This window comes from Oncorhynchus mykiss, chromosome 3 (genome assembly GCF_013265735.2).
Source record: "Oncorhynchus mykiss isolate Arlee chromosome 3, USDA_OmykA_1.1, whole genome shotgun sequence".
Classification (NCBI taxonomy): Eukaryota; Metazoa; Chordata; class Actinopteri; order Salmoniformes; family Salmonidae; genus Oncorhynchus; species Oncorhynchus mykiss.
Genome location: NC_048567.1, coordinates 52,026,007 through 52,049,490, shown reverse-complemented (window position 1 = coordinate 52,049,490; position 23,484 = coordinate 52,026,007). Strand labels below are relative to the sequence as shown.

General features: G+C 41.6%; 1 protein-coding gene across 2 annotated transcripts in view; it reads left to right on the top strand.

The window, feature by feature from the left end:
• LOC110520175 (contactin-associated protein-like 5) overlaps positions 1 to 23,484 on the top strand; it is a 119,343-nt gene that overhangs the window by 26,186 nt on the left and 69,673 nt on the right. For both annotated transcript variants that reach the window (XM_021597306.2, XM_021597305.2), the window contains exons 2-5: positions 18 to 128; positions 3,554 to 3,747; positions 10,598 to 10,745; positions 16,420 to 16,623. In XM_021597306.2, coding sequence (XP_021452981.1) covers positions 18 to 128; positions 3,554 to 3,747; positions 10,598 to 10,745; positions 16,420 to 16,623 — 657 coding nt within the window. The remainder of the gene's footprint in view (positions 1 to 17; positions 129 to 3,553; positions 3,748 to 10,597; positions 10,746 to 16,419; positions 16,624 to 23,484) is intronic.

The window sequence follows — 23,484 nt, the reverse complement described above, 5'->3', positions numbered from 1 at the left end:
GGTTTTGATCTCTTTAGATAACTGTGATGGCCCTTTGGGATCAAATCTGCCCCAGGCCTCATTTCAGAGTTCCTCGCAGTCCTCCACCAGCAACGTTCCACACTTCTCCAAGCTCAACAGAAGAGATGGTGAGTAAAGATTAAGGCCACGCTCAACGCTGTGTATAAGTACCTATCCATCAGTAATAACCTCTTGACGCAGAGTCAACTTCCCATGGACATCCTGTGCAGAGCATGTTGCTGTAACATTTCATTTCCACATGTAGCATAATAAACACAAATGATCTGTATATAGCTGTAATTGATTTGATCGATGGATTGTAAACAACAATTGCTTGTCATTTAATTATATGGTTGTGAGCAGTTAATTGCCAGCTGTTTCCTTTAGAGTCCGCCATCTGCATTTGATCACTATACATCAATGGCTTTCACTCACGTAAATGAGAACTTGTCAAAGTATTGATGAACTCCAAAGGCCAACCTAATTGTCCCAGGCACTCCATACTCCTCAGTCTAGAAAGTTGTCAATGTGGTAACAACAGAGTTGTTGGAGTTGCCTGACTTAAAAAATGCTGTTTGGCCTTTAACATACAGTACTTATATATATATATATATATATATATATATATAACAAACAGAGGCCTTCCAGGGAAACATACTGTATATACACATATATTTTTCACACCCTGTCCATCAAACACTGACTGTACCCCGGGTTATTTTTAGCCACAGCCAACCTCCCTGTGTGAGTCTGTAAGAACCTGAATGATCCTTCTCTCTGGGGGGGGGGGGGGCTCCGTAAACGATGCTTCCTCTGTGACTGAGACTCTGGTTTGATATTCAGAGCTCATCTGCTCCCATGGTGTTGTGTCCCAGCCCACAGCAGCTGAGTAATGAATCTCTGCCTGAGCTGACCTGTTTCTTCTTCTTGATAGCTGAGTAGCTGTGGGGCTTAAACACATCTTTAAGGAACATAACATACATTACAATTAGGACTACTCAAACGATTAACATAAATGAATCAAGTTAATGGCATTAGTTCATTTTTTGTTGTTGAATTTGCTCAAATTTGTCCCTATAGAAAAAAACAGTTCATTGAGTAGCATGTATACTTTGCTTTGATTGTCAGATTTTTTAGGCTACATCAGAATGTTTTAATAGCATTTTCACTATAAACAACACAAAAGTCACTGCAACATTAATGCTCCCAATGTTTAAGTAGTTTAACACACACACACACGCACACGCACACGCACACACACACAGTGTGTGTGTGTGTGTGTGTGCAATGTCTCTTTCTCTCTCTCTCTTTCTCTCACTCACTCACTCTCACACACACACACACACACACACACACACACACACACACACACACACACACACACACACACACACACATAATGACAAAATATACTACTCACCTCACACTTTGACAAGCTTCTCATACTGTACAGTCCTGGCCAAAAGTTTTGAGAATGACACAAATTTAAATTTTCAGTCTGTTGCCTCATTTTGTATGATGGCAATTTGTATATACCTCAGAATGTTATAAGGAGGGATCAGATTAATTGCACTTAATTGTAAAGTCCTTCTTTGCGATGAAAATTAACTGAATCCCCCAAAAACATTTCCACTGCATTTCAGCCCTGCCACAAAAGGACCAGCTGACATCATGTCAGTGATTCTCTCGTTGTTGACGAGGGCAAGGCTGGAGATCACTCTGTCATGCTGATTGAGTTCGAATAACAGACTGGAAGCTTCAAAAGGAAGGTGGTGCTTGGAATCATTGTTATTCCTCTGTCAGCCATGGTTACCTGCAAGGAAACACATGCCGTCATCATGGAGGATGGCCTGGTGTCAAGAAGGGCAGCAAAGAAGCCACTTCTCTCCAGGAAAAACATCAGGGACAGACTAATATTCTGCAAAAGGTATAGGGATTGGACGGCTGAGGACTGGGATAAATTCATTTTCTCTGATGAATCCCCTTTCCGATTGTTTGGGGCATCTGGAAAAAGCTTGTCCAGAGAAGACAAGATGAGCACTACCATCAGTCCTGTGTCATGCCAACACTAAAGCATCCTGAGACCATTCATGTGTGGGGTTGCTTTTCAGCCAAGGTAGTGGGCTCACTCACAATTTTTCCTAAGAACACAGCCATGAATAAAGAATGGTACCAACACATCCTCCGAGAGCAACTTCTCCCAACCATCCAGGAACAGTTTGGTGACGAGCAATGCCTTTTCCAGCATGATGGAGCACCTTGCCATAAGGCAAACGGGATAACTAAGTGGCTCGGGGAACAAAACATCGACATTTTGGGTCCGTGGCCAGGAAACTCCCCAGAACTTAATCCCATTGAGAACTTGTGGTCAATCCTCAAGAGGCGAGTGGACAAACAAAAACCCATATATTCTGACAAACTCCAAGCATTGATTATACAAGAATGGGCTGCCACCAGTGGCCCAGAAGTTAATTGACAGCATGCCAGGGCGGATTGCAGAGGTCTTGAAAAAGAAGGGTCAACACTGCAAATATTCATCAACTTCATGTAATTGTCAATAAAAGCCTTTGACACTTATGAAATGCTTGTTATTATACTTCAGTATTCCCAAGTAACATCTGACAAAAATATCTAAAGACATTGAAGCAGCAAACTTTGTGAAAATTAATATTTGTGTCATTTTCCAAACTTTTGGCCACGACTGTATACTGGAAATACATAGCTTAAAGATAGCTTAATATACTTTCTATACTGTACGTCCTTTCAGGCTTTGGGAAATACATACTACTGTATCAGAATCTCAATGCAGTCGGAGGATAGGCTATTAATACATCTCTGCTAGCATGTCTGTTTCTCTGTTAGTTTCTCTGGGAGACTAGGTCCACAGGCTAAGGGATATCAAGACCGTGTCCACATTTTAGAGTAACGGCTATGTGTAATAGAAGGCTGAATACCAGACCAGAATCAAAGTTAGTTGCTTTTGTTTTGATGTAATTTTTTTCTAAGGCACAACTACATGATTGAAGCCATTAATGGTTCACTACTACAAAGATGAGAAAGAAAAACCCTTGGTTCAAATTGTTTCCGATCCGGCTCAAAGGACTGACTAGTCTAAGGGTGCAAAGGCATTGCCAAAACTGTCTGAATCACCTCCAATAATGCCACATTAAACTGCTTTTAGACAGAGTTTAGACAATCGTGCTCATGAACACATATAGTAGAGTACAGCCAGTGAGTCTGTATGAGTTAACCCACATGCCAAGAAATTCTCTATTATTTCTGTCTGACTCACAGCCCTACAGACATAATAACTGCAACAGTGACCAGTGACCAAACACAATCCCACTCTCTCCCACACACTCTATATTCGCTCTGGCTGGAGCTTTAAGGAAAATAATCTTTCTCACTGGAGATAGCTGTCTGGACTACCTATCTGTTTGGGGTTGTGTGCGTGTCTGTCTGTCTATCTACTCATGCTGTGTCACACCTAGCCATGCTAGGTCACTCTTTGCACCTTCCTGTCCTGAAATGTTTTTTCTTTCTCTGGTCTCAGGAGCGGGAGGCTGGTCTCCCCAGGTGACAGACAGACAGCCGTGGCTGCAGCTGGACCTCAGGGACAGGATGGAGGTGACGGCCGTCGCCACACAGGGGCGCTTCGGCAGCTCAGACTGGGTCAGCGGCTACCTGCTGCTCTTCAGTGACACCGGCCTAGCCTGGAAGCAATACCGACAGGAGGATGGGGTTGGGGTGAGTCTCCTCGCTAATGATTTCTGTACCATGAAAGGCTCTGTTCTCCGTTTGAATCCTTTAAACATTTTTGCAGGCTGTGTTCAATAATATGTGAGAGCTTCAGATCTATAACTGTCTTTCTCATTCCCCATGACAACGCCCGGAAGAAGGCGTCAAATAAAGCTGTATCTGCCAGTAACGTCAGAATTCCTTGGGAAGATACATAGCTAGCTAGTTTGCCTCCTACCTGTCAACTCAGAAGCAGTACATGCTGACTGCAATGTTTGGGTTTGCTGAAGTGGATTTGAGTCAGACTAAAAGTATGAAAGAATGACAAAAAGTCTATGGAAGAGTGACACTGCTAAATAAGACTCTTGGATAAGAAACATATGACTCAGTGTCTGAGCTCTCTCTATCTTCACTCTGCCAGATACAAGGGAGTTTTAATCCACTCTTTCAAGTCTTTACTTCATTTTAGCGTTGCCATGAGGGACAGAGTAACGGTTGATCAAGATTTTTTGAGTCTGACTGTTTTTTGTTCCTGTGGTTTGAAATCCCAACTTGGATTTGAAATCCTAACAAAGGAGGGATTTTGCAGATGCACGTACTCATCAGGCAACTATACCCCATGGACAAACATACACACAGGTTCCTCTATCACACCCTTCCAGAGTGTGGAATAAGAATTGTTATCCATGTCCACTGATGATTTAGAAATATTGCACTTGGCTCTATTTTTTCCCCTCAGGTTCAGTGTGTGAGTAGAGAGTAGAGGAAACATGCACCTGTATGGCCAATGCAAAGTCACATTACAGGAGAAAAGATTGATTGACTTATCATGTCCATTTTTTTGGCCTCATCAAAATGGATGCAGCGTCTCGACCTGGAGGTGTGAACTTTTCATCACTCACATGCTCAGAAACACATGGATGAAAGAACACATTTTCTTCTTCATGTACAGTATGACTGAGCTCAGCTGCTGCTCATGTAGCAGTCATAAAGGGTAGGTCCAGCTATAGACCAACGACACTCCTATATCATAGAGGCGTTGCAGATGGTGCCACGGCAATTTCAGTGACCTCTCTATTAGTTGGTGTCACTCGAAACCAAGCAGTCATAAACCTTGTAGTATTGTTGTTGGTGTGAGAGGTGTAGGATCCATTAGATTCAGAGTAGTGGCTCTGAATGTGCTTGTGCTGACAAGCCAGCTTAGGGCTCTTATAGAGCTGACATTGACACATATCTCTCCACACCCTCATCTCTCTTCATCTCCTAGCCTTTGTCACTTAACGGCAGGTGAACCTTGATTCCTCGTAGTGGAAAGTGCTGAGTGCAGGGGCTTTCTGAGTGCTTGTTGCTACACAGTTATTACTGTCATCGCATGTCTTCCCCAAAGACATGCATTTTAGACGCTTTCATGCCTCATAGGTTGTCATCTCAATAATAGTTTTCAAGGGCATAGTCTATACTCAGTGGTACTTTGCTTGACATAAATGCATGTACTTTGTCTGTCATGAAAGTATTGCCATTCAAAGAAAGGAATGGAAATTGCCAAAATAATGTCAACAGCCTTGTTAATAAAAAGAAAAGCTATAACTTTGAGAGGGCATCATATTTTTCTGACAGATTAACAAATAAAAAAAAATAGACCAAGGTAATGATGATTATTTTTGGTTAACCATTACATAGCAGTTGAAAATGAAATATTTCTCACAAAATGAACTACAATTCTGCTACGCAAGTTACATCGTAAGTATTTGATGGTTATGTATTTGACATTTGAGATGATAAATTATGAACTTTGTCTCTAAATGATAATCTTATAGCAGAGGTCATGAGCTAATTCTGCCTACAGGGCATGTATGAAAGGGTTAACACAACATGAATTATGTTGCACACCATAATGTTCTAAAAGGTGCTGATAACCATAAGAATGAACATGTATTTTTCATTGAACCTTTATTCCACCAGCAAATCTCATTAGGTTGGTGCTTCTCTTCTCCGAGAGACTTTGCCCTTGATAAAGAAGCAGCGGATGTCACTCATTCAAACCATTGTGCTGAAAAGGTTTCCCAGGTTCAACCCACTCTTCATTTTCCATGAAGGGTTTCAGTGATTCTTTTGATGTAGGAGCACAGCACTTTTCAGAAACATATATTTTTTTAAATTGACAGGGCCACCTTTTTTAGAAAATGGTATTCATTGACGTGCTGCTGGTAATTTTCACCAGGTTTCCAAGATCAAAGACTGTGAAAGACCAGAGCAGCTACAACATTGGCCTTTCTGCATACAAATGTGGAGAAAACGGAGCCTTCGATATAAACAGGTTGTGCTTTGTTTAAACCTATGCATCTTGAAGCCATCTTACATTTTATGTCTCATTTATGTTTTGAACCTTGAGAAAGGGGTCACATAAGGACATTTGCATACATGATTTGTCATGCAGTTATGTAGGCATTATAAAGGGCTTATGGAGGCTTCATTAAACATTCAAAGTGTGACCGATAAACAGATTAACAGACCTCCCATTAGTGCTCAGTGCTGCTCCCGGGCTCTCATAACCCCTGATTGACCACATGACCAGATACATCAGATCATGTGCTCTCCATACTTTCAGTTCATTTCTAATATCCAGCTCTCAAGTCTTCCATTACAGGGAGGCTTGAGCAGCCCACAGGCCAATCAATATGGAGTCTATTACCATGTGAAGATTGGGTGCAAGAGCATGGTCTGGTGGTCAGTGTAGATCTTCTCCGGGTCTAATTGATGGAAGGTTCGTTGGGATTGTCGAGGGGATCGGAAGCTCCAAACTGATGCTGAGTAATTGGCGAAAAGAAGACACATTTATCTCCATGGGTGGATATCTCACTTGTTTAACACATAGCTTAATATTAAACAAAGATTGGTGATGTTGATGATGAGTGAAAGTTAACTTCCAAGAAACAGAGGTTAACGGTTAGCTTGGATTACATTTGAATGACAACGTACACATACATTTTAGAAAACTATGAGCATGAATATTTATACTTGGCTCTGGCCAAGTGTTAGGGTTGATCCGAGCCTTCTGACCTCACAATGTCAGTCATGCACCAAAAACTTGCTAAAGTTGGCTAGCTTGCTAGCTACTTCCAGAATCAAATGAGAGAACTCCTAACTCTGATCATTTTACTCGCCCTAGCAGAGCTGGTTAGACTGTTTCATGTTATCAAGAGGGTTAGTTACTGTAACTGTGCTGCTGGCGACTATTTCATTCTGTTTTTTGCCGAGTTCATAAATTAATCAATTACTCTGCGCTCTGCCATACTCAAATCGGAGTAGCCAGAATGAATTTACAAACGCACCCCATATCAACATCTGGCAAGTATTTGTGAAGAAGTAGACATAATGATATTGCTCCCTATCTGGTACTTTAACTAGACCCATAAAGTCACATAGTGGCCTATTATTTGTCCTCAAACAGGAATTAGTTGGTCCTATTTCACACATGCAGAATATTTTTTCAGCAGCAGAATTAGCAATCATTGTGGTCCATAGTCTCTGCAATGTAGTAGCTTTCTAGTTTAGCTAACAACAAACTCAAAGTCTTTCTGACTTCAGAGTCTGGGAAGGCTGCGTGATGTTGTAGGCACAATGCAATCGATAATGGGGTCTGGGATTTTTTTAACCTCTGTGTCTTTCTGACTCAAACACCCGCATGTACAACCACACACAGCCCTCGAGCTCCGCCCCTTTACAATACAACTGTTTGATTTTCAAATCCAAACAACCTGAGGCCTCAACCCCCAGGAAATATATATATATATATATATTTTGAGAGAGAACCAATCAAACAACAGCACATTTCTGCACGAATACTCCATTTACAACTGACTCCTGTCCAGACTAGTGTGTCACATCTCTCCCTTGCTGTGTACCACGTGAGTCAACCAGGATAGTTACTTCCCTGAATTTTACTAGTTTTCTAATTTTCAAATTATGACGTCAGGAAATTGTAATTGCTTTCACTGGGTTTCTTTTAAGGAGCTTCATCGGTTTTTCCTTATATCCTAAGAAATATGCTTTTCTTGAGTAGCAGTAGTACATGTTTGGTTAATGCATCAATGTGTTTTCTGTCTCCATTGTTGTTGTGAGTCAATATTGTTTCAATGGCGGTTCTGAGGACAGCAAGAGCTTGATTCCGTAGATATCAATATGGGAGACAGCATCCTTTCAAATAAATAAATATTGACTTACTTAAACAAAGTATACCAACATCTCATCAGATCACAGCATCTGTGATTATTAACTCAAATTTATTCCATATCAGAGAATGGCTAATCATATATCAGTATTTACAAGTATGTTTTTGTTACATTTTATCTTCAGTTTCTGATGCCTCAGACAGAAGCGATGCAACATGTAGACGTACTGTGATGAATAATGAACTTATCTTTTCTCAAAGTTTCTGTCCCAGGTGCTATTCTGTGTTTTCTTCCTCATTGAACAGAGTAAATAATAGATTGTCTCTGATGTTTGCCTATGTGCAAGTGTAGCAGAGCATCAGAGACAGTGGAATGAAGAAAGCGCTTGGCGTAACCCCTTGGGAGAACTTGGCTGCCTTTGCCTCCCCTGTAAGCCCGGTAACCATGGCACTCAGGTGCTCTTTGTGTTTGACACATAGCTAAGTCCGCCCGGCTCAAGGGACCATATAAAGCATCTTTCTGCAAGGGGAAGGAAGATACGTTAAAGCTTGTACTGTAGCTAAAAGAAACACTGGGGCATTATTTTCTAAAACTCAATACATCTTCCTTTGTTTAATGTACTGTTTGTATGTTTGTTTTGCATCGAGTGAACAATGCTTCAAAATAGTAGAAACTATCCTCAGAGAGCTTTCATATCCTTTCAAATGTCTACATGACACGAGGAGACATGCCATTTGCCTATGTTGTTACAATATATTGTCTTAGAATTTTATTATCCTAAATTTTCGTATAGCAGGGGAGTGAATATTTTACCCTAGAGCTAGTGTGCATTCAGCTGACGTGCATGACATTAGGGACCTCATCACAGTAGAGGAAGAGTAAAGAGTCCTAATGAATGGGAGGGAGGCCGTTGGTTCAAGAGTCGATACAGGAATAGAAATAATGAAGTCACTGTGGGGTTAGTAGCTGTTTATGTGGACAGTGACAAACCTAAAGCCCTGTGGTCCAATGGGAGGTATTCTGTCCCCTCAGGGTTCTAGCCAAAGACTCTGGTTCACATCTGCACAGTAATTGGGCGGATGTGTTGTCGCCATTTTTTCAGTTCTGGAATAACAAGGGTTGTTCTGGGACAGGGTTTAGTTTCCATTGTGCTTTAAAATAGATCACTCTTGCGGGAGACTGATGTTCCTGATATGACGCAAGATGACTGCTGGGACTTATGTAAAGCAAGCTGCAAAGCTTAAAGTCACTGTCCCTGCTGAATCACTTGTTGTACATGTGTTTCCACGGTCACACACACCATGCACTCATCCATTTCAGTCAAAACATCAAACAAAAAATGTGTCTTTTTGGTCTGCTGTATGACTAATTTGAGAGAAAGAGCTGACACTCATGACGATTTGTATTACCTTCGAGGGCCTGTACGTATGTGTACTCACTCACTACTCACTCAACTCACTTTCTCTATCTGAATAGAGTTTAACCATGATTCTTGCAGCCAACAGGGAGACATGCAGATACTGCCTCTGGGTCTTACTCAGTTCAACACAAACCTTTGGGCTTGACAGTATGATTGAATCATAAGTCATTTCAGTGGTGATTCCCTTACTTAATTTTCAAGAGACAGAAATGTTACAAAGAGAGAATTACTGATCAGTATTGCATGCCTATACTGTTGATTTAAGGATTTAATGAAGAGTGTCATTGACCCAAACGATGCTAGATAACGCTGATAGATACATTCTATTGAATTACAATTATTGTCTACGTTCTAGGTAAGGCATTTTCTTCTATGCTATTGATGAGATGATTATGAAATGCTAAGATATCCTGGACATATAGGAGAGATTTTAATATCAAGAAATTAAATGGCATTTGTATATTATAGTCATTAGGGGGGAAACCATTTGGGGGGGAGTGCCTTGAATTTTTTAAATTTATTAATAAACATATCCTGCTATATAAATCCTAATGAAAGGGGGGAAAAAAATCCAATATTATGAAAGCTGACACTTGGAAAACAGAAAAAGGAAAACAATGATGAAATTGCACCATGCAGGGTATAGTATATGTTTCCAGGCCATTCTAATTCAAACAGAATACTAATGACTTCATGCAAATTGAATTGTAAATAGCTTTTGCCATGTTGCTATTCATATTGTGGTATCAAAGTGTTTTCATTAAGTAAAACAGTGTGCACAGAAGCCACAGTACAACAACGCAAAATGCAGGACAGAATCTGCATCATTATGATTTCACTGTATGGGTGTCCTTAGTCCGTATCTAGTGACCATGATATTTTGTATACTGTGTGCGCGTGGGTGTAGGCCTATGTGTCTAAAGACACTGTGACACGTGCTTGGAAGGTGTTGATATGTACTGGGACTTGTTAACAAAATATGTAACAAAACATGTATTGTACAGTTGAGAACTACCATCTGTACAATGGATGGAGAACAAAGAGAGTTTGTCCATTTGTGTTGCCCTCAATATTTCCTTTGAGAATGGATGAATGTTCAGTCATGACTTAAATATGATGAGTATCTTCATTAAATTTGCATTTGACTTTTCCACCTCTCAGGGTGCGCTTAAGGTTACTGTAGTGACGCTGCATGAACGATGAAAGACACTTAATGCATCTTATGTAACCCTTCTGCCTGTTCTCCTTCCTCTCTGTGTGTCTCCAGAGGTTTGTGGGGAACGTGAACGCTGATGGCGTCGTCCACCACAAGTTGTCCCACTCTATCAGAAGCCGCTTCCTGCGCTTCGTCCCGCTGGACTGGAACCCCAGTGGCTGGGTGGGACTCAGAGTGGAGGTGTACGGCTGTGCCTACAGTGAGTGACCAGACCACCAACCTTACAGAAAACAAACGTTCAGCTAATATCATAATAACTCCATACACATTGAGCTAATATCATAATGTTCTGGCATCTGTGATTCCAACCCATTTGGTATTCACTCTGTGGGACTCCTGGACTGCATTGGACATTGCTCTAACAAGAGCATGTTCAGACCTGTCCAGACTCTAACACTTATCATTGGGGCTTGTCATCTATCATGTGGCTGATTGTATCCCCATGTTGACGGTGGAATCCATGAGAAAATAGCATTATGCTAGCCAGTAATGTCATTGTATCCATCCTTTACATTGTTGCCCACTATTTAATAAGATATACAGTATGTGCTAACTGAAGAGACATTTCCTTCTGGCATGCCTTCCTTCATACAAGATCAAAGCAAATACTGACGGAACACAGTCCTCACCAGTTAATAGAGGCAGACAGTGACAGCCAGCCAGGCGTGCCAGTTGAGAGCCAGTCTCTGCCTGGGTAATGCTAAATAAATAAAGGGGAGTAACTGGGACGCCTCTCACACACATTCTGAAGCAGCATTAACTGGATCAGCCAGTGAATTACTGCTTTGTGAAAGACAGTTACAATTAACCCTGAGTGAGCACTTTCATAATGCCGAACTGTTCCACAGCATGATCCCTGTATTAATGTTGGATGAATGTGTGCTCTGCTAATAAATGCTGCGTGACATGCACCTCAATGTTAAAATGAAACTCCGGAGTGCTCTAACAACGAGCAAATACAGAGGGGAAGTGAAAAATCTTGGTGCCACGCAGAACCATTGAACATGTCATAGATGACAAAGTTGCACTTATAGGTAAGCCCCTGGAATCTGTATTCGGCTCATCATAATCATTATGGAAATCTTGCTGATAGGAAGGTCTGACTTTTATACATCCTCTAAAATGATTTACAGACATGCATAAGATCCGGGCACAATCAATGAAAAATATTGAAGTTAGCTGTCATTTGCTTAACTGTGGTCGGTACTGCCCAAATTAGCATGATTCAAACATAACATGTCTACTTTAATTACACCAACAGAATAAATATTTCAACATTAGAATGCAGATTTAATTTCTTAATGTTCACACACTTATTGCAAATCTTGTTAATGTCAACTGAAGGGCTGTCCTTTGCCTGGAGACTGAGTCACACCCATGTCTCCCGCCTGTCCAGAGATGCTAGAGTCTCCCGCCTGTCCAGAGCTGCTAGATTCTCCCGCCTGTCCAGAGCTGCTAGAGTCTCCCGCCTGTCCAGAGATGCTAGATTCTCCCGCCTGTCCAGAGATGCTAGAGTCTCCCGCCTGTCCAGAGATGCTAGAGTCTCCCGTCTCTCCATAGCTGCTAGAGTCTCCCGCCTGTCCAGAGCTGCTAGGGTCTCCCGCCTGTCCAGAGCTGCTAGAGTCTTCCGTCTGTCCTGAGCCGCCAGACCTGCCCGTCTGTCCTGAACCGCCAGACCTGCCAGTCTTTCCTGAGCCGCCAGAGCCGCCTGTCTGTCCTGAGCCGCCAGAGCCGCCAGTCTGTCATGAGCCGCCAGAGCCGCCAGTCAGCATGGAGCCCCCAGAGCCGCCAGTCAGCATGAGCCCCCAGAGCCGCCAGTCAGCATGGAGCCGCCAGAGCCGCCAGTCAGCCAGGAGCCGCCAGAGTCGTCAGTCAGCCAGGAGCCGCCAGATTCGTCTGCCAGCCAGGAGCCGCCAGATTCGTCAACCAGCCAGGAGCCGCCAGAGTCGTCAGCCAGCCAGGAGCCGCCAGAGCCGTCAGCCAGCCAGGAGCCGCCAGAGTCGTCAGCCAGCCAGGAGCCGCCAGAGCCGTCAGCCAGCCAGGAGCTGCCAGAGCCGTCAGCCAGCCAGGAGCTGCCAGAGCCGTCAGTCAGCCAGGAGCTGCCAGAGCCGTCAGTCAGCCAGAAGCTGCCAGAGCCGTCAACCAGCCTGAGCTACCTCTCTGTCCTGAGCTACCCTTCAGTCCTGAGCTACCCCTCAGTCCTGAGCTGCCCCTCAGTCCTGAGCTACCCCTCAGTCCTGAGCTGCCCCTCAGTCCGGAGGAATTTGTTAAGTCCATAGTTGTCCCTCAGTCCTGTGGGCCTATTTATTAGGGTTCCCAGGTCAGGGTCGGCGGCAAGGGTCGCCGTTCCTAGGAGGCCACAGGGGCGGAGTGGGGTCCACGTCCAGCGCCAGAGCCGCCACCTTGGACAGATGCCCACCCAGACCCTACCCTATTGGTTCAGGTTTTGTGGCCGGAGTCCGCACCTTGGGGGGGGGGGGGGGGGGGGGTACTGTCACATTCTGACCCTAGTTCTTATGTTATTTGTTTGTTTTAGTTGGTCAGGATGTGAGTTGGGTGGGCATTCTATGTTTTGTGTTTCTAGGTTGCTTTTCTGTGTTCAGCCTAGTATGGTTCTCAATCAGAGGCAGGTGTCGTTAGTTGTCTCTGATTGAGAATCATACTTAGGTAGCCTGAGTTTCACTGTTGTTTTGTGGGTGATTGTTTCCATGTCTGTGTTTGTTCGCCACACGGTACTGTTTCGGTTTTGTTCACGTTTATTGTTTTGTATTCATTGAGGGTTCAGTTTATGTTTTTAAATAAACAACCAAGGACACTTACCACGCTGCATCTTGGTCCGATCTTTACACTACTACATATAATAATACGATTAAATTATATATATTCAAATACACATTTAGATTTGTGAACAGCCATCCACAACAACCACGTAAGGCGCAAATAGCTAAATGAGAGAGCAACAGTGTGATTCCAATCAATGCGCGATGTAGGTATCAACAATACAGTGGCAAGAAAAAGTTTGTGAACCCTTTGGAATTGCCTGGACTTCTGCATACATTGGTCATAAAATTGTATCTGATCTTCATCTAAGTCACAACATTAGACAAACACAGTCTGCTTAAACTAATAACACAAACAATTATACGTTTTCATGTCTTTATTGAACACACCGTGTAAACATTGACAGTGCAGGGTGGACATTTTTTGCAACCCTTGGATTTAATAACGGGTTGACCCTCCTTTGGCAGCAATAACCTCAACCAAATGTTTTCTGTAGTTGCGGATCAGTTGAGTCTCAATCGGGATCAGGTCAGGACTGGGCCACTCCAGAAGACATATTTTCTTCTGTTGAAGCCATTCTATCGTTGATTTACTTCTGTGTTTTTGGGTTGTTGTCCTGTTTTATCACCCAACTTCTGTTGAGCTTCAATTAGCGGACAGATAGCCTTACATTCTCCTGCAAAATGGCTTGATAAACGTGGGAATTCCATCAATGATATCAAGCTGTCCAGGCCCTGAGGCAGAAAGCCACTGCTGTAAAAAAAAAAGAAGATCTGTGCCTCGACACAATCCTGTATCGGAGCTCTACAGGACAATTCCTTCGACTTCATGGCTTGGTATTTGCTCTGACCTTATGTGTACAGGTGTGTGCCTTTCTAAATGATCAATTGAATTGAATTTACCACAGGTGGACTCCAATCAAGTTTTAGAAACATCTCAAGAATGATCAATGGAAACATGATGCACCTGAGTTAAATTTTGAGTCTCATAGCAAAGGGTCTGAATACTTACGTAAATAAGGTATTGATTTTATTTATATGGGGTATTGTGTGTAGATTGATGAGGATTTTTAAAAATCCATTCTAGTATGAGGCTGAAACAAGACAAAATGTGGAAAAAGGTTAGGGGTCTGAATACTTTCACAATGCAATGAATAAATATATACTGTACCAGTCAAAGGTTTGGACATAACTACTCATTCCAGGGTTTTTATTGATTATTACTATTTTCTACATTTTAGAATAATAGTGAAGACTTCAAAACTTTGAAATTACACATATGGAATCATGTATTAACCAAAAAATTGATAAACAAATCAAAATATATTTAATATTTGAGATTCTTCAAAGTAGCCACCCTTTGCCTTGATGACAGCTTTGCACACTCTTGGCATTCTCTCAACCAGCTTCATGCAATGCATTTCAATTAACAGGTGTGCCTTGTTAGAAGTTAATTTGTGGAATTTCTTTCTTTCTTAATGCGTTTGAGCCAATCAGTTGTGTTGTGACAAGGTAGGGGTGGTATACAGAAGATAGCCCTATTTGGTAAAAGACTAAGATATTATGACAAGAACAGCTCAAATAAGCAAAGAGAAACGACAGTCCATCATTGGTGCTATAATGAAACTGGCTATCATGAGGACTGCCACAGGAAAGGAAGACTCAGTGTTACCTCTGCTGCAGAGGATAAGTTCATTAGAGTTACCAGCCTCAGAAATTGCAGCCCAAATAAACGCTTGACAGAGTTCAGGTAACGGACACATCTCAACAACAGTTGTTCAGAGGAGACTGCGTGAATAAGACCTTCATAGTCAAATTTCTGTAAAGAAACCACTACTAAAGGACACCAATAAGAAGAAGAAATTTAGCTTGGGCCAAGAAACACAAGCAATGGATGTTAGCCCAATGAAAATCTGTCCTTTGGTCTGATGAGTCCAAATTTGAGATTTTTAGTTCCAACCGCCGTGTGTTTGTGAGAGTTGGTGAACGAATGATTTTCACATGTGTGGTACCCACCGTGAAGCATGGAGAAGGAGGTGTGATGGTGTGGGGGAGCTTTGCTGATGACATTGTCTGTGATTTATTTAGAATTTAAGGCACACTTAACCAGCATGTGTTATTTCATAGTTTTGATATCTTCACTATTATTCTACAATGTAGAAAATAGTAAAACATTAAGAAAAACCCTGGAATGAGTAGGTGTGTCCAAATTTTTGACTGATACTGTATATATTTATATTCTGGACTATTTTCTTTATTCTTTACTTTTTGGATTATGTGTGTCTTGTTTTTTATTGCTAGGTATTACTGCACTTTTGGAGCTTGAAACACAAGCATTTTGCTGCACCTGAGATATCTGCAAATCTGTATACGTGACCAATAAACATAGATTTTGTTATTATTTTTACTTATTCGATTGAGTAAACAATTCTAAGAGGTAGGGCGATTCTAGAATTGTGTTTGTGTGATTATGAATGTGTTAAACATTCTTTAAATACACGATAGCAAAGTCATGTCTTTGATACAATGTAATGTAAATGTTAGTTGAACAGCTTGCCCAAACACGTCAAGTTTTCTCCTACTCATTGCTGATTCCCTTGTTTCTCTAGGCACATCACCCTCCCTCAGTTCTGTGTTGGAATAGCAGGTGCATGTTAGAGATTGCATTATTTATTCAGACAGCTTTGCCTACAGAAACTGAATCCCATCAGAAAATATAATGTATTCAGGCTTTAAAAACAGGAATTCAACATTTCTCCTGCTGCTGAAGCTCACTACAGTATATCTTCAGTTCAGGCCCATCCACATGAACTGAGCATGGAGCAGAGGCGCAGTGTTAGATAATGTATTAGACAGAGCTAGAGAGTTGTGATAAAAGTACCTCAGAATAAATAGAAAAAGTTTGACATATACTTCCAATCAGAATTTGTGGTGAAAAGTCAATTCTGTAAAAAGAAATGTAACTTGCCACTTCAATTCCTCTCAAAAGTACTGGCAACAGAAAACTCACAGCTCAGACGTGACACAGTGCCATAACTGAGGCCATTTTCTAAAAAGCAATGATTCTTTGATCTTCTTTCAATCCTCATCTAGAATCGTACGTGGCAGACTTTGATGGCAGAAGCTCCCTGCTCTACCGGTTTAACCAGAAGTCCATGAGCACGGTGAAAGATGTGATCTCGCTGCGATTCAAGAGCCGCCAGGCTGAGGGGGTGCTGCTCCACGGAGAGGGTCAGAGGGGCGACTACATCACTCTGGAGCTGCACCGGGGCAGGCTGGCCCTCTACCTCAACCTGGGTGAGTTTGTCACACCGGGGCAAGCTGGCCCTCTACCTCAACCTGAGTGAGTTTGTCACACTAAGGCATGCTGGCTCTCTACCTCAACCTACGTAAGTTGCTGGCCCTGCACCTCAACCTTGCTCACACAGGTCAGGGGTTAGAGGTCAGAGATTAGAGATCATGGGTAACAGGACACACGGCACTCTGGGTAAGGATGGAGGAGTCCTTTGAACCTTAAAATGAGTCTGGGAAGCAGTCTGGATGTTTGTATTCTACTCCCCTTCCAATTACCACTGCACCTGAGCTCTAGTTGGACTCAGACTGTTAAGGATCCACATTGTGAGCAGTTGAGCTGGGAAAGATAATTCTTAAAGGACAACTGCACTTCCTGATTTGGCCTCATTTTCGTCAATGCTCATTAAGAAAAGCTTGCTGCCATCACTGAATGCAAATGAGAGTTATCTTAAGGGGTGTGGTTTGATGTGGGTGTGTCTTTGCCATTCTATCAGAACAAACAAGGACAGTAGCTAGCCAGTTCTAGTTGAAATATCACTGAAAGCAAGCTGGCAACATTCATCAAAAATGTTGTCAGGTTTACTTGATTATGAGCTTGTCATAATCAAGCAAAAACATTAGCTAGCAGGGATAAAATAAAATAAATGTAATTCGTCAGATGCTTCGTAAACAACAGGTGTGGACTAACAATGACATGCTTAATTAAGGGCCCTTATATAGAACAAGAAGGCCCGCACACTGTTAAAGCTCCCAATTCACCGCTTTATTGACAACGTTTCGATCCGAAATGGATCTTTGTCAGGGCCCTTTCCCACAATGCAGATAGAAAGAAAATAGAGAAATAATAGAACAGTTAAATATATTTTTTATTTAACTAGGCAAGTCAGTTAAGAACAAATTCTTATTTACAATGACTGCCTACCCCGGCTAAACCCGGGCCAATTGTACACCGCCCTATGGGACTCCCAATCATGGCCGGATGTAAGTTACACCTCTTGCACTGAGATGCAGTGCCTTAGACTGCTATGCCACTCAGGAGCCCAACATAACAATAAAAGTAATAACAATATAAGTATTTATAAATACACAATGAGTAACGCTAACTTTGCTATATACAAGGCGTAACAGGACCGAGTCGATGTGCATATGTCCTAGGTAATTGAGGTAGATAAGTTCAGTTGAAGTCGGAAGTTTACATACACTCTTGTTAACAAACTATATAAAGGCCGCTCAGCAAGGAAGAAGCCACTGTTCCAAAACCGCCATAAAATAGCCAGACTATGGTTTGCAACTGCACATGGGGACAAAGATCGTACTTTTTGGGGAAATGTCCTCTGGTCTGATGAAACAAAAATAGAACTGTTTGGCCATAATGACTTTCGTTATGTTTGGAGGAAGAAGGGGGAGGCTTGAAAGCCGAAGAACACCATCCCAACCGTGAAGCACGGGAGTGGCAGAATCATGTTGTGGGGGTGCTTTGCTGCAGGAGGGACTGGTGCACTTCACAAAATAGATGCATCATGAGGAAGAACAATTATATGCATATATTGAAGCTAATCTCAAGACATCAGTCAGGAAGTTAAAGCTTGGTCACAAATGGGTCTTCCAAATGGACAATGACCCCAAGCATACTTCCAAAGTTGTGGAAAAATGGCTTAACCTCTAGCGTCGAGCAATCCCGTATCCGGGAGCGTAATCATAGCCTCAAGCTCATTACCATAACGCAACGTTTCCTATTCATGAAAATCGCAAATGAAATGAAATAAATATATTGAAACACAAGCCTAGCCTTTTGTTGACAACACTGTCATCTCAGATTTTCAAAATATGCTTTAACCAAAGCTACACAAGCATTTGTGTAAGAGTATTGATAGCCTATCATAGCATTAAGCCTAGCATTCAGCAGGCAACATTTTCACAAAAACAAGAAAATCAATCAAATAAAAAAATTTACCTTTGAAGAACTTCGGATGTTTTCAATGACGAGACTCTTAGTTAGATAGCAAATGTTCATTTTTTCCAAAAATATTATTTGTGTAAGAGAAATAGCTCCGTTTTGTTCATCACGTTTGGCTAATAAAAAAATCTGAAAATGCAGTCACTTACAACGCCAAACATTTTTCCAAATTAGCTCCATAATATCAGCAGAAACATGCAAACGTTGTTTAGAATCAATCCTCAATGTGTTTTTCACAATTCTATTAGATGAAAAATCATTCCTGGCAGTCGGTTTCTCATCAGAGCCAAACTGAAAAATACTGCAGCTGGAGATTACGCAATACCAAGGACACCAAGCGACCACCTGGTAAATGTAGTCTCTTATGGTCAATCTTCCAATGATATGCCTACAAATACGTCACAATGCTGCAGACACCTTGGGGAAAACGTGGAAAAGGTAAGCTGACTCCTAGCTCCTCCACAGCCATATAAGGTGTCATTGCCATGAGGCGGTTTCAAAAAATGCGGCACTTCCTGATTGTATTTTTATCTGGGTTTTTTCTGTAACATCAGTTATGTGGCACTCACATACAATATCTTTGCAGTTTTGGAAACGTCAGAGTGTTTTCTTTCCAAAGCTGTCAATTATATGCATAGTCGAGCATCTTTTCGTGACAAAATATCTTGTTTAAAACGGGAACGTTTTTCATCCAAAAATTAAAAGAGCACCCCCTATATCGAAGAAGTTAACTTCTATATATTTTGTCACGAAAAGATGCTCGACTATGCATATAATTGACAGACAAATACATCCAGGTATTTCAGTGGCCATCACAAAGCCAAGGAGGCCTACAAACCTGACTCAGTTACACCAGCTCTGTCAGGAGGAATGTGCCAAAATTCACCCACCTTTTTGTGGAAAGCTTGTGGAAGGCTACCCACAACTATTCTCCCAAGTTAAACAATTTAAAGGCAATGCTACCAAATACTAATTGAGTGTATGTAAACTTCTGACCCACTGGGAATGTGATGAAAGGAATAAAAGCTGAAATAAATCACTCTACTATTATTCTGACATTTCACATTCTTAAAATAAAGTGGTGATCCTTAATATCAGGAAAATCTGAGTTTAAGTGTATTTGGCTAAGGGGTATGTAATCTTCCGACTTCAACTATACATACTGTATTTCTAGGAATAAAGTGACAAATAGCAAACAGTAGCATCAGGGTATGTGATGAGTCAAAAAGGTTAGTGAAAAGGGTTTAATGCAGATAGTTCGGGTAGCTATTTGGTTAACAATTTAACTAACTATTTAGCGGTCATGGCTTGGGGGGAGAAGCTGTTCAAGGTCCTGTTGGTTCCAGACTTGACATGCGGTAGCAGTGTCACCTCTACTCCCACTCCTCCCCTCCGGCGTTTGGTGATGCCGGCATACTATCTATCGGTCCTGGTATCCATCATTACGTGCACCTGCAAGTCATCATCAGACACAGCTGGACTCCATTACCTCACTTATTACCTAACCTATATCTGGCACTCCCTTTGGGTCTTTCCTTAGGTTCTTTCTGGAAGTATTCACTCCTCTGGACATTTTGTTGTGTTACAGCCTGAATTCAAAATTGATTACATTTAGATTTTTGGTCACTGTCCTATACAAAATACCCCATAATGTCAAAGTGGAATTATGTTTTAAGATATTTTTACAAATTAATTAAAAGTGAAAAGCTGAATCAGTATTCAACCCCTTTGTTATGGCAAGCATAATTAAGTTCAGGAGTAGATATTTGCTTAACAAGTCACATAATATTTGCACAAACTCACTCAGTGTGCAATACTAGTGTTTGACATGATTTTTGAATGACTACCTCATCTCTGTATCCACATATACAATTATCTGTAAGTTGAACAGTGAATTTCAAACACATATTCAGTCACAAAGACCAGGGAGGTTTCCAATGGCTCACAAAGAAGGGCACCTACTGGTAAATGGGTAAATCATGTAAAAGCAGACATTGAATATCCCTTTGAGCATGGTGAAGTTATTCATTACAATTTGAATGGTGTATCAATACACCAAGTTACTACAAAGATACAGGCATCCTTCCTAACTCAGTTACCGGAGAGGAAGGAAACTGGAAAATCAGAGATTTCACCATGAAGCCAATAGTGACTTTAAAACAGTTGCAGAGTTTAACGGCTGTGATAGGAGGAAACTGAGGATGGATCATCAAGATTGTAGTTACTCCATAATACTAATCTAATTGACATAGTGAAAAGAAGGAAGCCTGTACAGAATAAAGCCTGTACTTTTTGTACTGAATACAAATCAAATCAATCAAATCAAATTATATTTGTCACATACACATGGTTAGCAGATGTTAATGCGAGTGTAGCGAAATGCTTGTGCTTCTAGTTCCGACAATGCAGTAATAACCAACGAGTAATCTAATCTAACAATTCCAAAACTACTACCTTATACACACAAGTGTAAAGGGATAAAGAATATGTACATAAAGATATATGAATGAGTGATGGTACAGAACGGCATGGGCAAGATGCAGTCGATGGTATCGAGTACAGTATATACATATGAGATGAGTAATGTAGGGTATTTAAACAAAGTGGCATAATTTAAAGTGGCTAGTGATACATGTGTTACATAAAGATGCAGTAGATGATATAGAGTACAGTATATACAGTGCATTGCAAAAGTATTCGGCCCCCTTGAACTTTGCGACCTTTTGCCACATTTCAGGCTTCAAACATAAAGATATAAAACTGTATTTTTTTGTGAAGAATCAACAACAAGTGGGACACAATCATGAAGTGGAACGACATTTATTGGATATTTCAAACTTTTTTAACAAATCAAAAACTGAAAAATTGGGCGTGCAAAATTATTCAGCCCCTTTACTTTCAGTGCAGCAAACTCTCTCCAGAAGTTCAGTGAGGATCTCTGAATGATCCAATGTTGACCTAAATGACTAATGATGATAAATACAATCCACCTGTGTGTAATCAAGTCTCTGTATAAATGCACCTGCACTGTGATAGTCTCAGAGGTCCGTTAAAAGCGCAGAGAGCATCATGAAGAACAAGGAACACACCAGGCAGGTCCGAGATACTGATGTGAAGAAGTTTAAAGCCGGATTTGGATACAAAAAGATTTCCCAAGCTTTAAACATCCCAAGGAGCACTGTGCAAGCGATAATATTGAAATGGAAGGAGTATCAGACCACTGCAAATCTACGAAGACCTGGCCGTCCCTCTAAACTTTCAGCTCATACAAGGAGAAGACTGATCAGAGATGCAGCCAAGAGGCCCATGATCACTCTGGATGAACTGCAGAGATCTACAGCTGAGGTGGGAGACTCTGTCCATAGGACAACAATCAGTCGTATATTGCACAAATCTGGCCTTTATGGAAGAGTGGCAAGAAGAAAGCCATTTCTTAAAGATATCCATAAAAAGTGTTGTTTCAAGTTTGCCACAAGCCACCTGGGAGACACACCAAACATGTGGAAGAAGGTGCTCTGGTCAGATGAAACAAAATGTAACTTTTTGGCAACAATCCAAAACGTTATGTTTGGCGTAAAAGCAACACAGTTCATCACCCTGAACACACCATCCCCACTGTCAAACATAGTGGTGGCAGCATCATGGTTTGGGCCTGCTTTTCTTCAGCAGGGACAGGGAAGATGGTTAAAATTGATGGGAAGATGGATGGAGCCAAATACAGGACCATTCTGGAAGAAAACCTGATGGAGTCTGCAAAAGGCCTGAGACTGGGACGGAGATTTGTCTTCCAACAAGACAATGATCCAAAACATAAAGCAAAATCTACAATGGAATGGTTCAAAAATAAACATATCCAGGTGTTAGAATGGCCAAGTCAAAGTCCAGACCTGAATCCAATCGAGAATCTGTGGAAAGAACTGAAAACTGCTGTTCACAAATGCTCTCCATCCAACCTCACTGAGCTCGAGCTGTTTTGCAAGGAGGAATGGGAAAAAATGTCAGTCTCTCGATGTGCAAAACTGATAGAGACATACCCCAAGTGACTTACAGCTGTAATCGCAGCAAAAGGTGGCGCTACAAAGTATTAACTTAAGGGGGCTGAATAATTTTGCACGCCCAATTGTTCAGTTTTTGATTTGTTAAAAAAGTTTGAAATATCCAATAAATGTTGTTCCACTTCATGATTGTGTCCCACTTGTTGTTGATTCTTCACAAAAAAATACAGTTTTATATCTTTATGTTTTAAGCCTGAAATGTGGCAAAAGGTCGCAAAGTTCAAGGGGGCCGAATACTTTTGCAAGGCACTGTACATATACATATGAGATGAGTAATGTAGGGTATGTAAACATTATATTATGTAGTATTGTTTAAAGTGGCTAGTGATATATATACGCACCTTCTTCACGACGCTGTCTGTGTGGGTGGACCGTTTCAGTTTGTCCGTGATGTGTACGCCAAGGAACTTAAAACTTACTACCCTCTCCACTACTGTCCCGTCGATGTGGATAGGGGGGTGCTCCCTCTGCTGTTTCCTTAAGTCCACAGTCATCTTCTTTGTTTTGTTGACGTTGAGTGTGAGGTTATTTTCCTGACACCATAGTCCGAGGGCCCTCACCTCCTCCCTGTAGGCCGTCTCGTTGTTGTTGGTAATCAAGCCTACCACTGTAGTATCGTCTGCAAACTTGATGATTGAGTTAGAGGTGTGCATGGCCATGCAGTCGTTGGTGAACAGGGAGTACAGGAGAGGGCTCAGAACTCACCCTTGTGGGGCCTCAGTGTTGAGGATCAGCGGGGTGGAGATGTTGTTACCTACCCTCACCACCAGGGGTCGGCCCGTGAGGAAGTCCAGTACCCAGTTGCACAGGGCGGGGTCGAGACCCAGGGTCTATAGCTTGATAACGAGTTTG